The sequence below is a fragment of the Enhydra lutris genome, unplaced genomic scaffold (assembly GCF_002288905.1).
Source record: "Enhydra lutris kenyoni isolate GAN:26980312 unplaced genomic scaffold, ASM228890v2 scaffoldscaffold55, whole genome shotgun sequence".
Lineage (NCBI taxonomy): Eukaryota > Metazoa > Chordata > Mammalia > Carnivora > Mustelidae > Enhydra > Enhydra lutris.
In genome coordinates this window covers 9633442-9647117 of record NW_019154139.1, presented here as the reverse complement: position 1 = coordinate 9647117, position 13676 = coordinate 9633442, and the positions used below count along the sequence as shown (strand labels likewise).

The 13676-nt window shown below is 48.1% G+C and overlaps 1 protein-coding gene across 4 annotated transcripts; it reads left to right on the top strand.

The window, feature by feature from the left end:
• The first annotated feature begins 1651 nt into the window (after window positions 1-1651).
• Window positions 1652-11855, top strand: LOC111157594 (chibby family member 1, beta catenin antagonist). Of its 4 annotated transcripts, none has more exons than XM_022519141.1 (5): window positions 1652-1696; window positions 7950-8062; window positions 9860-9965; window positions 10046-10164; window positions 11199-11855. In XM_022519141.1, the coding sequence occupies exons 2-5, from the start codon at window positions 7985-7987 to the stop codon at window positions 11277-11279; spliced, it is 384 nt and encodes a 127-aa protein (XP_022374849.1). In that variant the 5' UTR covers window positions 1652-1696; window positions 7950-7984; the 3' UTR covers window positions 11280-11855. The 4 variants fall into 4 exon arrangements, with proteins under 4 accessions (XP_022374849.1, XP_022374848.1, XP_022374847.1 ...); XM_022519140.1 differs by lacking the exon at window positions 1652-1696 and adding an exon at window positions 4739-4754 and having other exon boundaries at window positions 7947-8062; XM_022519139.1 differs by lacking the exons at window positions 1652-1696; window positions 11199-11855 and adding an exon at window positions 10644-11004 and having other exon boundaries at window positions 7713-8062.
• Window positions 11856-13676: the final 1821 nt, after the last annotated feature.

The window sequence follows — 13676 nt, the reverse complement described above, 5'->3', positions numbered from 1 at the left end:
TTTAAACTTCAGCCACTCGATTTACGGAGTGTCCAACACAGCCCAGCAGTGTGCTCTTACTGGGGACAGGGTGGTCAGTTAAGCCAGACCTGATTCCTGCTTTAATGAGCTTTAAAGACCTTATGTCTACAGGGGAGACATGCAATAATCAAATGATTACACAAATAATTGTGAATTATAACTGCAACCACTGCTTTGAAGGAAGGAATGCAGTGCTGTGAGATGAGCTGAAATTAGGTATGGACCCAGTTACGGCTTGAAGGAAGAGCAGGAGTTAATTAGATAAAGGTGGGGGAAATACCATCCAAGCAGAGGGAAGCTGGTGGAGACAGGTAGGAAAAGGCTAGATCTGTGTGTCACGGTAGCCATTAACCACATGTGACAACTGAGGTCCTTGAAATCTGATTGGTGTGACTGAATAGAAATTTTAATTTTAATTAAGTTAAACTTACAAACTGAAGCAGTTGATTATATGTTGAAATGATTATATGTTAATATTGACTATATGTTGAAATAATAATACTTGGGGCACATGAGTTAAATTAAAGACTCAAATTAATATAACCTTTTTTTTTTTTTTTTTTTTTTACTCTTTAAAATATGGCTACTAGAAAATTCTAAGTGACACATGTGGCCCCCATATGTTTCCATTGGATAGTGACGGGTTAGACCATGCAGTTTGATTCTAGGACATAGAACTCCCCCCTTTTCAATGCACTGAAGTGTAGTTGGAAGAAAAGTGGACTTGCAGCCAGAGACCCATGAGATCTGGCCCTCATTGGATGGATGACCCGGTGCACTCACGTACTAGGTACCCAATAAACATCCCCCGAATGGCTCTTAGTTTAATTTTTCAAATGGAACCAATAATACACACTGTTGGAACTTCAGGAGATCTGGCGTTGATCCTCGCACAGTTCTCTGCCCTTGTTCACTGTGTCACCTTGAAGTGGTCCCTGGACCTCAGTTTCCCCTGCTTGTAAAAGCAGATCAGTGCCGGGACGTGGGGAGGTGGCTGTCTGCGGAAGAGGGCGGGGCGGGTACGGTCTTACCTTTACGTCTTACCTGAAGACATCGGCGGAATCTGACGAACTTGGGGCCGGTTCCGCCACGAGTCGTTCAGCAGACCCCGCAAAGTTCTGGATGGGACATCCGACACCTGTTGCCCCTACATCTACCAGGAAGGGGTGCCCTTTGCTTTGTGGTGAGGAGGAAGAGGGGCGTCGGGGAGAGGCCCATTTTGCCACTATGAGTCCTGGCGTTCTCAAGGCAACGCCAGGCGCAGTCACCACTTCCACCTTTGCCACAACAATGGAACCTTGGTGAGCCTCGGCGGCGTCCGCGAGACGCCGTTACCACGGTGACGGCTCGGGGTTGGGGGCTGGGGAGACCAGACCAATGGGTTTGTGGGGAGACTGTAGTTCCTCTTCCCAGTCTATAGCACGGGGCATGTCAGTGACTCCAGGAGACATCCCCTCCAGGGTCTCTTTAATATACCTAGCGCAATCCTCAAGGGTTTCTGGTGCCTCGCGTAGGGTCCCGTTGTGCACCTCACCGCGCCGGGCGCCCCCACCTCCCGCGATGGTAGAGTCCTGGGCGGGGATGCGCGTGCGCACAACGGCGGAGGGGGGGCGGAGCAACTCCAGAGTCGTGGTCGCGGCGGGTGACGCGGACCCCTGCAGGCGGTTTCCGGCAAGTATCGGTGTGTCTGTGGACCTGGCCTTCTGGGACGCGCTTAGGTCTGAGCACCGCGTCGCCCCAGAGCCCGAGGAGCGGGTGGGACGCCCGGGCCTTGTCCAGGGCTACCCAGCCGCTGGAGCGGCGGGAGGGCGCGGGACAGAGGGCGGAGGCTGGGTTCACCCCAGGCGGGTCGCCGCCCTCCTCGAAGTGGGTTTCCTCAATTATAAACTGGGTTGGTAATTCCTCCCCGCAGATTGGCTGCGAAGAGGATGAGAGTGCGTGCGGGCGCACGTTTGTTCTCTACCGTTAGTTGAGTCCAGCGGCGCGGGGAGGCAGAGTACGTACTTGGCTAGCTCTGAACTCTTTGAGAATCCAATGAAAGCCAAAAGCGGCTCCTTCCCTTCTTGTTAGATTTTAAAAAGATAATGTATTTTATGGCCCATTGCAAACTGTAAAGCATTGCGCAGCGATGAAATGATTATCATCAGCTCAGAGGGGTAGACCTTATTTGAAGCCCAATTCCACCACCTTCCCAACCTGTGACTGGGGACGAGTTACTTCTTTCACACTCAGTTGTCTGTTTCCTGACGCATACTTACCTCGATCTATTTCTCAGTGTTGTTGTGAGCATCAAATGCCACGGCTTTTTATAAACACTAGAACTACCTGTAAGTGGGTACTGTTGCTATCCCTGTTTACAAATAAGCCTGAGGCCCAGAGAACATTAAGCTCGGGGGGTCCCAGTGGGACTGAGCAGCAGAGCCATGATGGGAACCCAGATGTTCTCCCTTCGCTTAGAGTTGAGCCCTCTCTCTCCAGGGAGTTTCACTAGAGAGAGACCTCCTTGTGCCAAGGGGCTCGGCTCAGCTGGGACCTCAGGGTCCACACTTGTGTTCCAGATCTTAGGGTCTCAGCCAAAGTTGTTTGTGGATTATTGGATATGACTTAAAAGGCATTTGGTCCAGACACTTCCTTTTCCTCATCTGAAATATATTCATGATAGTTCTCTGCTTAAGGGTTATGAGAATGAGATCATGAGGGAAGTGCACCTGTTAAAACCTTGAGAGAGAAAGTAACTTGGCCAAGGTTTAGCATGCAACTGAGGGGCAGAGCCAGACTTGGAACTTGGTCTGTCGTGTCCAAGTGATATGCTCAGGCCTGGTACTCTTAGCACAGTGGCAGGCTTTCCAAGAATGACCTGGCCGGCTTTCCAAGAATGACCTGGCCAAGTATTTTTCCTTCTTCAGATGTCTCCAGGTGTTTGGAAGGTTAGGGGCTGTTTTTTAGTTGTTTTTTGTTCATTTGTTTTGTTTTTTTCATAATTAACATCATTGTAATTTATTAAATCCAGAAGTATATTTCTTTTTTTTTTTTAAAGGTTTTATTTGTCAGAGAGAGAGAGAGTGAGCACAAGCAGGCAGAGTAGCAGGCAGAGGCAGAGAGAAAGAAGCAGGGTCCCTGCTGAGCAAGGAGCCCGATGAGGGACTCGATCCCAGGACCCTGGGATCATGACCTGAGCCGAAGGCAGTGGCTTAACCAACTCAGCCACCCAGGCATCCCTCTTTTGTTTAGTTTTTTAAAAAGATTTAATTATTTATTTGAGAGAGAGAGAGAGAACAAGAGTAGGGAAAGGGGAGAGGGAGAAGCAGACTCCCCACTCATATATGTTTATATATATAAATATGTATATATATAAACATATATATACATGTATATGTGTGTACATATATACATATATATTTATATATAATATATATAAACATATATTATATATAATATATATAAACATATATTTATATATATATAACATATATATAAAATATATAATATTATATAAAATTTCTACCACTTGACCACCTTTTACCTATAAAATGACGATTTCACTAAAGCCAGCCATCCTACTGTGGACCTCCAAACAGTGAGGAGTTTGGTGTATCTTTCCAAATTTTTTTCTATTTTTTTAATGTACATATATTCTCCCCCCCCTTTTTTTTTCTTTCTGTCTTCTCATGGCTTTATATATATTGTTCTGCATCTTGCTTTCTTAATGTTTAGAGTGTGTTGGAGGTCTTTCCAGGTCAGTTCATATAAAGCTGCCTCAGTGTTTTTACTTGTCCTGTTGCATTCCATTGGAAGAATGTGCTACAATGTATTGCCTATACCAACCATTGGCAGACATTTTGGATTGTTTTTTATTTTTCACTGTTACCAACAGCAGGGAACATATGTGTATATATGTCCAATTCTTTTTGGAGGATACATTTTTAGAAGATCTGACAGCCAAAAAGTGTGCACATTTAAAATTTTGCTACGTTTTGCCTGACTGGGAAATTATAACATCTTGTTTCCACCTAAAGAAAACGAAAGTGTCTTTCTCTCCACACCCTCACTGGCATTGGATATTTTTTATCTTTTAAGTTTTGCCAATATGGTGAATGAAAATGCTTCTTTTATGATGTACCCCACTAATTATTTATACAAGGGCAATTTGATATATACCTTTAGCCAGCTGACCATGACTGTGGACCTTGGGGAAAACTGGCTAACTTCTCCACACCCTAGTCTAGTATTTTCATCCCTGATATGGGTAGAAAATACCTGTGTGGCTCAGTGGGTTAAAGCCTCTGCCTTCAGCTCGGATCATGGTCTCAGAGTGTGGGATCAAGTCCCACATCAGGCTCTCTGCTCAGCAGAGAGCTGAGATTCTGCTAATTAATGATTAGGAGGGATTCTCCTCTCTCTCTGCCTGCCTCTCTGCCTACTTGTGATCTCTCTCTCTTTCAAATAAATAAATAAAATCCCTGAGCCGAAGGCAGAGGCTTAACCCACTGAGCTACCCAGGCGCCCTAAATAAATAAAATCTTTTTAAAAAAGAAAAGAAAAAGAAAATACCTACCTAATAGGGTTGCTGCAATGTGCTCAGCATCTGGCCCAACCCACGGTGGCTCTGCGGAAAGTGATACTAGTTTGTGTTACTGCACTCTTTTCTTTTTGGAGTTAAACTCTTTCTTCCCAGATAGGCCCTTGATGCGGGGCTCGATCCCAGGACTCTGGGATCATGACCTGAGCTGAAGGCAGATGCTTAACAACTGAGCCACTCTACTGTTGTTTTTAATTAAAAATACACACCTACCAATGAAATTCTCATGAGTACACCTGCTCCAAACATCTTTATTTTTATTTATTTATAAATCATACAGACATGAACATCTGTATTATTGTAAAACCTCCAAAGAAGCTTCTAGACTTTCATCATTAATCTTAGTGACATTAATTTTTACATCACTGAAAATAGCATGGTTTTTCGTCATGTTCTCATAGAGTGCATGTCTTCCTAACTGATGGATTCGTACAGTGAGTTATCTTTTTTTTTTTTATAAACATATATTTTTATCCCCAGGGGTACAGGTCTGTGAATCGCCAGGTTTACACACTTCACAGCAGTGAGTTATCTTTTTAATCATAGTTGATATAAACCTTGTTTCAAATGGTCTTGAGAAGTTCTCTCTTTTTTTTGGCCAGCTTCTTGTCAGATGTGATTAATTCCTTACTGTGTTTTTTTTTTTTTTGGGGGGGGGGGGGGGGGGGGGGGTGGTGTGTGTGTTGTTTCTTTGAGAAAGAGAAAACAAAGGGGGAGGAGCAAAGGGAGAGGGAGAAGCAGACTCCCCGATGAGCAGGGAGTCTGATGTCAGGCTTGATCCTAGGACCCTGAGATCATGACCTGAGCCAAAGGCAGATGCTTAACTAACTGAGCCCCCCAGGCACCCAATTAATTCATTACTGCTTTTGTCTCATAATGTGGTGGAAGAAGATTTTATATGTAGGAGTAGGAAAATTGAGAGCTCTGTTTCCTTCTGTTCATTGTGCTTTTGTTATGATTATCTTCAATCTACAGTTTCTTGGAAGGATCTTTTTAAATGACTTGTGTATTTTTTTTTTTAAGATTTTATTTATTTGACAGAGATCACAAGTAGGCAGAGAGGCAGGCAGAGAGAGAGAGGGAAGCAGACTTCCTGCTGAGCAGAGAGCCCGATGCGGGGCTCGATCCCAGGACCCCGAAGATCCTGACCTGAGCCGAAGGTAGAGGCCTTAACCCACTGAGCCACCCAGGCGCCCCACTACTTGTATTATAAATTAAAATTGGGTAATATCTGGGAAGAAATGAACCTTGACGTCTGTCTCACACCTTACACAGAAGTTAATTACAGATGAATCATAGTCCTAAATGTGAAAGCTAAAACAATAAAATTTGCAAAGGGTTATATATATGAAAATATGACCTTGGAGTAGGCAAAATTGCTTAAATAGGATACAAAACACTAATCATTAAATAAAATTGATAGATTCCATTAAAATTAAGGACTTCTTTAATCAAAAAGAAACCAATAAGAAAGCAAGAAGACAAGTTGCAGATAGGGAGAAAATATTTTCGGTATTCTCTCTCTACAACAAAGAACATATATTCAGCATATATAAAGAGCCCTTACAAATCAGTAAGAAAATGATGGAAAACCCAATAGAAAAGTGGCAAAATCTACCCCCCCACACCGCCTGCCTCTCTGCCCACTTGTGATCTCTGTCTGTCAAATAAATAAATAAAATATTTTTTTAAAAAAAGTGGCAAAAGACTTGAACAACTACATCACAAAACGAGGTTATCCAAACGTCTGATGAATATATGAAAAGGTACTTAATGTAATTGAGCAGTTTAAGCACTCAATGCAGTATAACTACATACCTACCAGAGTAAATAAAATGAAAAAGATAGGAAATGCCCAAAGTTCAAAACTTTGTCCACTGTTGGTAGGACATGTAAGTTGTCTCAACCGCTTTGGAAAACCATTTAGCAGTATCCTGCCAGAGCTGAATATGAAGGTTTGACAGCTTCACAGTTCCACCCCCGGGAGTAGAATCAGAGAAGCGTACTGACACGTACAGAAGTTCATGTCCGCGCGTGTTCTCCGCAGTAGTGTTTCTAATTGACAAGAACTGAAAACAATCCAAATGTCCGCTTACTCAGTAGACTGTTTACTGCAATGTGAGTGAGCAAAGTGTAACTACTCAGAACATAGACAAGTCTCACACACATGATACTGAGTGGGAAGAAACCAGACACAGAAGACATCCTGCACAAATCCATGGATACAGGGCTGCTGAGCAAGGCTTGCAGTGTGATGCAATGTTCTGTATCCTGGTCTGGAGGGTGTGCGTGCATGTGTGTGCATGTGTGTTTGTGTGTGTGTGTGTGTGTGTGTGTGTGTGTGTGTGGAGTAAAAATTCATGAAGCCATACGTTTACTATCTGTATACTTTTCTATGTTACAAGTAAATATACGAAAATATCTACCCCACCTCCCCACCCCCCAAATGGGCAGTGTCGGTAAATCGACTTCACTGGGCCAGCATGAATGGCAGTAGGTTGCGATGGGATAAAAGCAAATGGTGGCCATTGTCAGCCCTGCCACGTGGTGGGCCTCCTCCTTCAGCTGGACACCTCACCGGCCACACAGAAAGGAGACCTTCTGACCTAGGTCTGAGTGAGGGGCACCATTCTCACTCTGGAAGTATAATAATTCTCACTCCGAAGTATAGAGCTTCATTTCTCTCTCTCTCTTTTTTTTTAAGATTTTATTTATTTTTGACAGAGAGAGGGAACACAAGCACGGGGGAGCTGGAGAGGGAGAACCGGGCTCCCCGCTGAGCAGGGAGCCCAATATGGGCTCGATCCCAAGACCCTGGAATCATGACCTGAGCCGAAGGCAGCCGCTTAAGCGACTGAGCCACCCAGGCACCCCTAGAGCTTCGTTTCTTTAAGATAGAGTCTGTGCAGGGGCTCTTGCCCCATGTGTGATTCTCCCCAGCATCCAGGAACAAGCAGGACTGCGTTCCTTGCTCTAGATTATAAATCTGGTGATGTCACCTTGTGTGACAAAACTCCAAACAGGCAAGTTAGGCCCTTGTCCATGGTGACGAAACTGTAGACCCCCACGGGTCCGCACTGAAATGCTCACGCCCACTTAGGACTTTAGTCTTTCTAGACCTCCTCTGTTCAGGGGGATTACAAGAAGAGTAATAAACACGGGGTGCTTGTGAATAGAGGAGTTTCACACAAGGGCTTCACGGAGTGTTCTTCTAGTGAGCTCTCAACATGGGTGCCCTCTCCAGGATGGTTGAGAGCCACGTGGAAAGATGTATGTTTCCATGATCTGAGGATGGTGGCATAAGGTCATTGACCCATCTGTTTGTATCTGTGACTTTTTCTGACAGTAGAAGGGAGCACCGACCTTTCCTTCATCAGGCCCAAGATGCCTCTCTTTGGGAACACGTTCAGTCCCAAGAAGACGCCCCCTCGGAAGTCTGCTTCTCTCTCCAACCTGCATAACGTGAGTATCACCACTGAGGCCCATCTCAGTGTGCAGGGACTGGAGCATCACGCGTGGTGTCTGACGGAAGGTGTGGTCCTCCAGTGGCAACGGAGGGTGGGATGAAGGCATTCCAGGAAGAAGGACAGTCTGCCCGTGGCTTGGAGGGGGCCCCATATCAAGCGGGCCCAGACTTGCCAAGGAGCACACACTGTGTGGGTCTTGGTTTCTTGTGGCTGCAGAAGCCCCAGCAGGCTTCCTTGTAAGGAAGACATCCTTCTAATTTGTATTATTGCCATTGCTAAAAATATTTTTAACTCCCGGGGCACCTGGCTGGCTCAGTCAGAAGAGTGTGCGACTCTTGGAGTTGCGAGTTTAAAAAAAACACATTTTTAAGAAGGTTTTATTTATTTATTTATTTATTTGAGAACGGAAGCAAGAGCAAGCGAGTGAGAGGGTGAGAGAGAGAGAGGACACAAGCAGGGGGAGAGGGAGAGGGAGAAGCAGCCTCTCTGCTGAGCAGGGAGCCTGATGTGGGGCTCGATCCCAGGACCCTGGGATCACGACCTGAGCCGAAGGCAGAAGCTTAACTGACTGAGCCACCTGTGTACCCCCTCCAAAAAAAAAAAAAAAAAAAAAAAAAAAAAAAAAAAAAAAAAATTTTAAACTCCTGTTTGGAAATCATCGTCAGAGCATGTTCAAGAACCTAGTAAAACAGTTGCTCCCAGGATGATTTTTGGCTCCAAATGGTATTATCCAACTTGCTTTCGCTTTATTCCCAAAACCTGGCCAGGAATTGATTTTAATTGTGTCTGAGAATCAAAATCATTCTTGAAGGACGATGTTTTGCCATCATTAGTGGCACTCGGGTGTGTTGAAGCTCCAGATGTGGCTTCTGGAGTGCAGGGCTGGTCGCAAGGACCCCAAAATCCCCAGACCTGGTCCCGGCACCCCAGGGCTGCTGAGTGAGTGGTAGAAACTCTGAAAACTACATTACAGAACAGCTCAACTGCAGATCGGGTGTTAGTATTTCACGCCTTTTCTTTTTTTTTTTTTTTAAAGATTTTGTTTATTTACTTGACAGAGACACAGCGAGAGAGGGAACACAAGCAGGGGGAGAGGGAGAGGGAGAAGCAGCCTCTCCGCTGAGCAGGGAGCCTGATATGGGGCTCGATCCCAGGACCCTGGGATCATGACCTGAGCTGAAGGCAGACGCTTAACGACTGAGCCACCCAGGCGCCCCCACTTCATGCCTTTTCTGTGACCTGTAGAGCTCCATGGTAAGCAAGGCATAATGTAGGGGCTTATTACCTCTAAAAAAGGATTTTCTGCTTTATTAAAAATTTATAGTAGGGGGTGCCTGCGTGGCTCAGTTGATTAAGCAACTGCCTTTGGTTCAGATCATGGTCCCGGAGTCCCGGGATCGAGTCCCACGTCGGGCTCCCAGCTCTGCCGGGAGTCTGCCTCTTCCTCTGACCTTCTCCCCTCTCATTCAAATAAATAAATAAAATCTTTTAAAAAATTATAGTAGGATTTCTTAAACTGTGAGGTGCCCAGCAGATGTCAAATAATTCAGATTTCGGCTTACAGAGTTTTTCTGGGAAACATGTATAATAAAGTGGAAGATTCCTTCTTCTAAGATTAAAAGTTTTTGTTGTACCTTATTTGATTTTCTGACTTTGAACAAAAGTTATGAAATATGCCCAGTGATGATTAGAGAAAAGAAATGAGTTGCCGGGGTCACACTGTTAGCAGGAGAGGCGCAGGGACTGGGGTCCATGTGCTTCTTGAACCCCCCGGGCGGTGTCTCGTCCACAGCTGGATCGGTCAACCCGGGAGGTGGAGCTGGGCCTCGACTACGGGACCCCCACTATGAACCTGGCCGGGCAAAGCCTGAAGTTTGAAAACGGCCAGTGGATAGCAGGTGGGCTGATCTGCTGTGGTGTCCACCAAGACTGTGGAAACAGAGCCCCCGTGTAACTGCCGGTTCTATCCTTCCACCAGAGATGGGGATCAGCGGCGGTGTGGACAGGAGGGAGGCCCAGCGCCTCCGCAGGCGGAACCAGCAGTTGGAGGAAGAGAACAATCTCTTGCGGCTAAAGGTGGACATCTTGCTGGACATGGTAAGGGGGGCGATAGGAAGGGACGCCTCGTTCTCTCCTTGCGGGAGAGAGCAGTTGGAGTCTGTGTCCCAGCTGCGCGTCAGCGTTAATGCAGGGGAGAGAGCAAGTCGTTCTGCGAGTCAGGAGCGTGTCGGAGGGAGGGATACTTGAGCTGAATGTGGATAAAGGGAGGAACAGAGGGTGGGATGAAGGCATTCCAGGAAGAAGGACAGTCTGCCCGAGGCTTGGAGGGGGTCCCATATCGAGCGGGCCCAGACCTGCCAAGGGGCACACTCTGTGCGGGTCTCAGTTTCCTGTGGCCGTGGAAGCCCTAGCAGGGTGGTGTGCGATGAGAGGTGTCGGGGACTCGGCAGAGCTGTCCTGCCTTCTGGAGCCAGCCCACCAGGGTCCTTGCACAGCGCCACCACGGGCTTTGTGACTTCAGCAAATTCCTTCACGGCTCTGTGTGTCTCAGCTTAGTGTCTTCATGGGTGAAACAGGCACCAGAAGAGGAGTGGCCTCGTACCAAGTTAATAACCCAAGGAAAGCGCTTGGAACAGAGAAGTGCTCCGAAGTGTAGTCCCTCCTGCCCCCATCCCCCAGCAGCAAGCTGCCCTCTGCTTCAGAGAGTAAAGTTTCTGTCCCTGTCCTGAGTAGCCTCCATCCCAAGTACGTTGAAAGACCGGAATGAGGAAAGTGGCGTTCTTTTTCAAGTATTTTTCCCCTGATCACCATTATGTGAGCTACGGCTCAGAAACAACTCAGACCCCTAATTCTTTAGCCTTAGGATGGCCCATGGTCTGCCTTTATCATCTCCTGAGGCCTGCTATCTTTAAGGCAGTGAACGCGTGACCAGAATGTTGGGAGGGTGGGTCAGGACTGTTCTTTGTGTACTGGAGGCCCTTGGGGTTCCCCAAGGGGTTCCCTTGGTTGGGGGGGTGGTGGGCAGGGGAGAGAGAGGCCAGGGGGCCTTTCCCCAGGGCACGGAGCACCTTGCAGTCATGACACAGCCCAGAAGGGCGCTGGTTTATTACCGTCTCCGGCCTTCGTTTCAGCTGTCTGAGACCACCGCCGAGTCCCACCTCATGGAGAAGGAGCTGGAGGAGCTGAAAAGCGTCAGCCGCAGGAGGAAATGAAGCCCGTGAAGGCCTTCGTCAGGAGAAAAGGGAGAAGCCCACCGACCCGAGGAGTGGGATGTGGCTGAGGGTCTTTTGTAGCTGAACTAGGGGATTAGGTCCTGGGAGAGAGGGTCATATAATAGGTCCAGCAGGCCCTGGCCCCCTTGGGTGGGCAGCAGGAAGGTACCACGTGCTGGCAGAAGCCGGGACCCCAGGCCAGGGCGGTGGGCCAGAACAAGCCCTGGGGTGCTGTCCAGTGGTGACTTCACGTTCATACGCGCCTTCCCAGGCTCGGCCTCACTGGATGGAGGCTGCTGGCCGCGGCGGCTAGAGTTCATTGCCTCATCCCTGACGCTGGTGTCTAGGGCGTGGCGCCAGCAGTTCTAGAGTCCTGTGTTGGGGGCCTTGGATGAACAGCCCTCCTGGCGCTCTGTGCCACCTCCCTGGGGGTCCCTTAAGGAATATTTATTCTCCAAATCCACCCCTCATCTGGCTTCAGCTTCTCAGTGGCGAGCCCCAGGCTTCCACGAAAACTCTCTATTTTTGTGCTACTTTCCTGTGTACTTTCTCACAATTAAATGATGGTATATCATCTGTCTGTGGCCAAAGTGACTGAGAAACGAAAGCAGCAGGTCTTGAAGAAGTCAGTGGAGCCTGGAGTCTAAGCGTCTGTTTGGCTGTCCAGAGACACAGTTTTAAAAAGTTTAAGTTGTGGGGAAATGTCACCCTGGCCGGAGAAGCGTTCCAGCTCTCTGAGCATCCGCCGAGGCTGACCGGGAACAGAAACAGTCTCACTGCCCAAATTCCTCTGCAGTCCTGATGAAGTTTTAGAATAGAAGTGAGGGCCGGAGCCGATGACCAAGAAAGAATTCTGAGGACATCTCTGGCGCAGAAAGGTGATTTTATTAAAGCACGGGGACAGGACCTGTGGGCAGAAGGAGCCGCCGCCCAGGGTTGTGAGGGGCGGCTGATTATACACTGCGGGGTTGGGGGAGGTAAGGAAAAAGGGAGGCTTTGAAAGAACTTTCCTGTATTAAAAAAGACACACAGGTTCTGGGAGGCTTTGCTATTGTCAAGTTAAGGTGGTTTTTCCTTTTGGCGAGGCATTAACCGTGAGATAGTTGGGCGCTTCCTGGAGGAATGTCCCACTCCTGCCATCACACATCCTTGCCAGTGAGCTTTAGGTTTAGAAGAAATTTAACTTCATTTACATTTCCCTCTGCCTCAGCCTCCCTCAGTTTTAGGGAGGGGAAGATGATGTCAGGGCGTCAAGAACGGAGTTACAGTTCTCTGCAAGTTGGGCTGTTGATAAGAAAGCTCCTTCTTGTCAGTCACTAGGACATTTGTAAACTGAGGGAGGCTCAGGTCTTGCAGGATTGTGATCTCTACAAGGTAACTATTTGTTTTTCATTGGGGGCAGCCAGGGGTGCCCGAGGATTGTCACGTACAGCCCACGGGGGGCGGTTTGCGGGGTGTCAGCTTCTGCTTTGCCCTCTGTTCTCTCATCAGTCCGTCAGAGATTGGGGGCTAGCTCGGACCTGGCAGGGACCCAGTGGAGTCCTGGAGTGGCTGAGTGGTCGGTGCGGGGGGAGTTTGCATTCCTAGAGAGGGAATTTGTGCCTAGGTCCATGTGAGCCGAGCTGCTCTGGCTGGAGGAGGGAATCAGTAAGAGGGAGCCCAGCTCCCAAAGTTAAGGGGGGGGGGGCACTGAGATGGGGGCAGAGCCCAGAGCTCTAGCCTGGCGATGGCTACGACGGGCAGCAGTTTCTGAAAGCCCGTGACTTTCGTGGGACGGACCTCAGCACCTTGCCCTCCTACTGAGTCTCCCTCAGCTCAGCCCTGTGAGTGGGGGCCTGGACACAGGTGTCCTCAGAGGTAAGGAGCCAGATTCCAGGAGTTTCAGAAACTGGTCCAGGATCATAGGGCAGAGAAGTGTGAGAGCCTGTGTCATGACTCCCCGCTCCTGGTGAAAGGGAAGGACTGGCGGGGAACGGCCTCTAATGGGCCAGTTCTGGGGGAGATGGATAGACGCTCCAGCCCATAAGCTCACTTTCTGACCGAGGAGAGAATAACTCAGAAGAAATGGGGCGATACAAATGTAAACAGGACGTCAGTGCTCACACTGATTGCAGCAGGGGAGGGCTGGCTTAGTCCTGGCCCAGCCTCCGTGGCGACCATCTACTGAGTGCCCTCGAGGCCAGACACCTGTTGCTGGATCTCCTAGGATTCTGGTTACCGGCCCTTGGTTTTAGAGGAAGAAACAAGCTCCCTCGAGGCGACACAGCTGGAAGGGGTGGAGCCCTGGGAATCAGGAGGGGCAGGTTTGGTTGTCACAAAGATGTGGATCCCCGAGTCTCCCTGCCACCAGACCGGACTGGAGCCATTATGTGGGACAGTTCTGCAGTGAAGAAGGAC

Excerpts from the sequence above, each read along its gene's own strand:
- LOC111157594 (XM_022519139.1), top strand. The coding sequence starts at position 7,985 with ATGCCTCTCTTTGGGAACACGTTCAGTCCCAAGAAGACGCCCCCTCGG. Across the intron at positions 9,966-10,045 it reads AAACGGCCAGTGGATAGCAG|AGATGGGGATCAGCGGCGGT; the intron begins GTGGGCTGATCT and ends TCCTTCCACCAG. Across the intron at positions 10,165-10,643 it reads TGGACATCTTGCTGGACATG|GCACCAGAAGAGGAGTGGCC; the intron begins GTAAGGGGGGCG and ends TGGGTGAAACAG.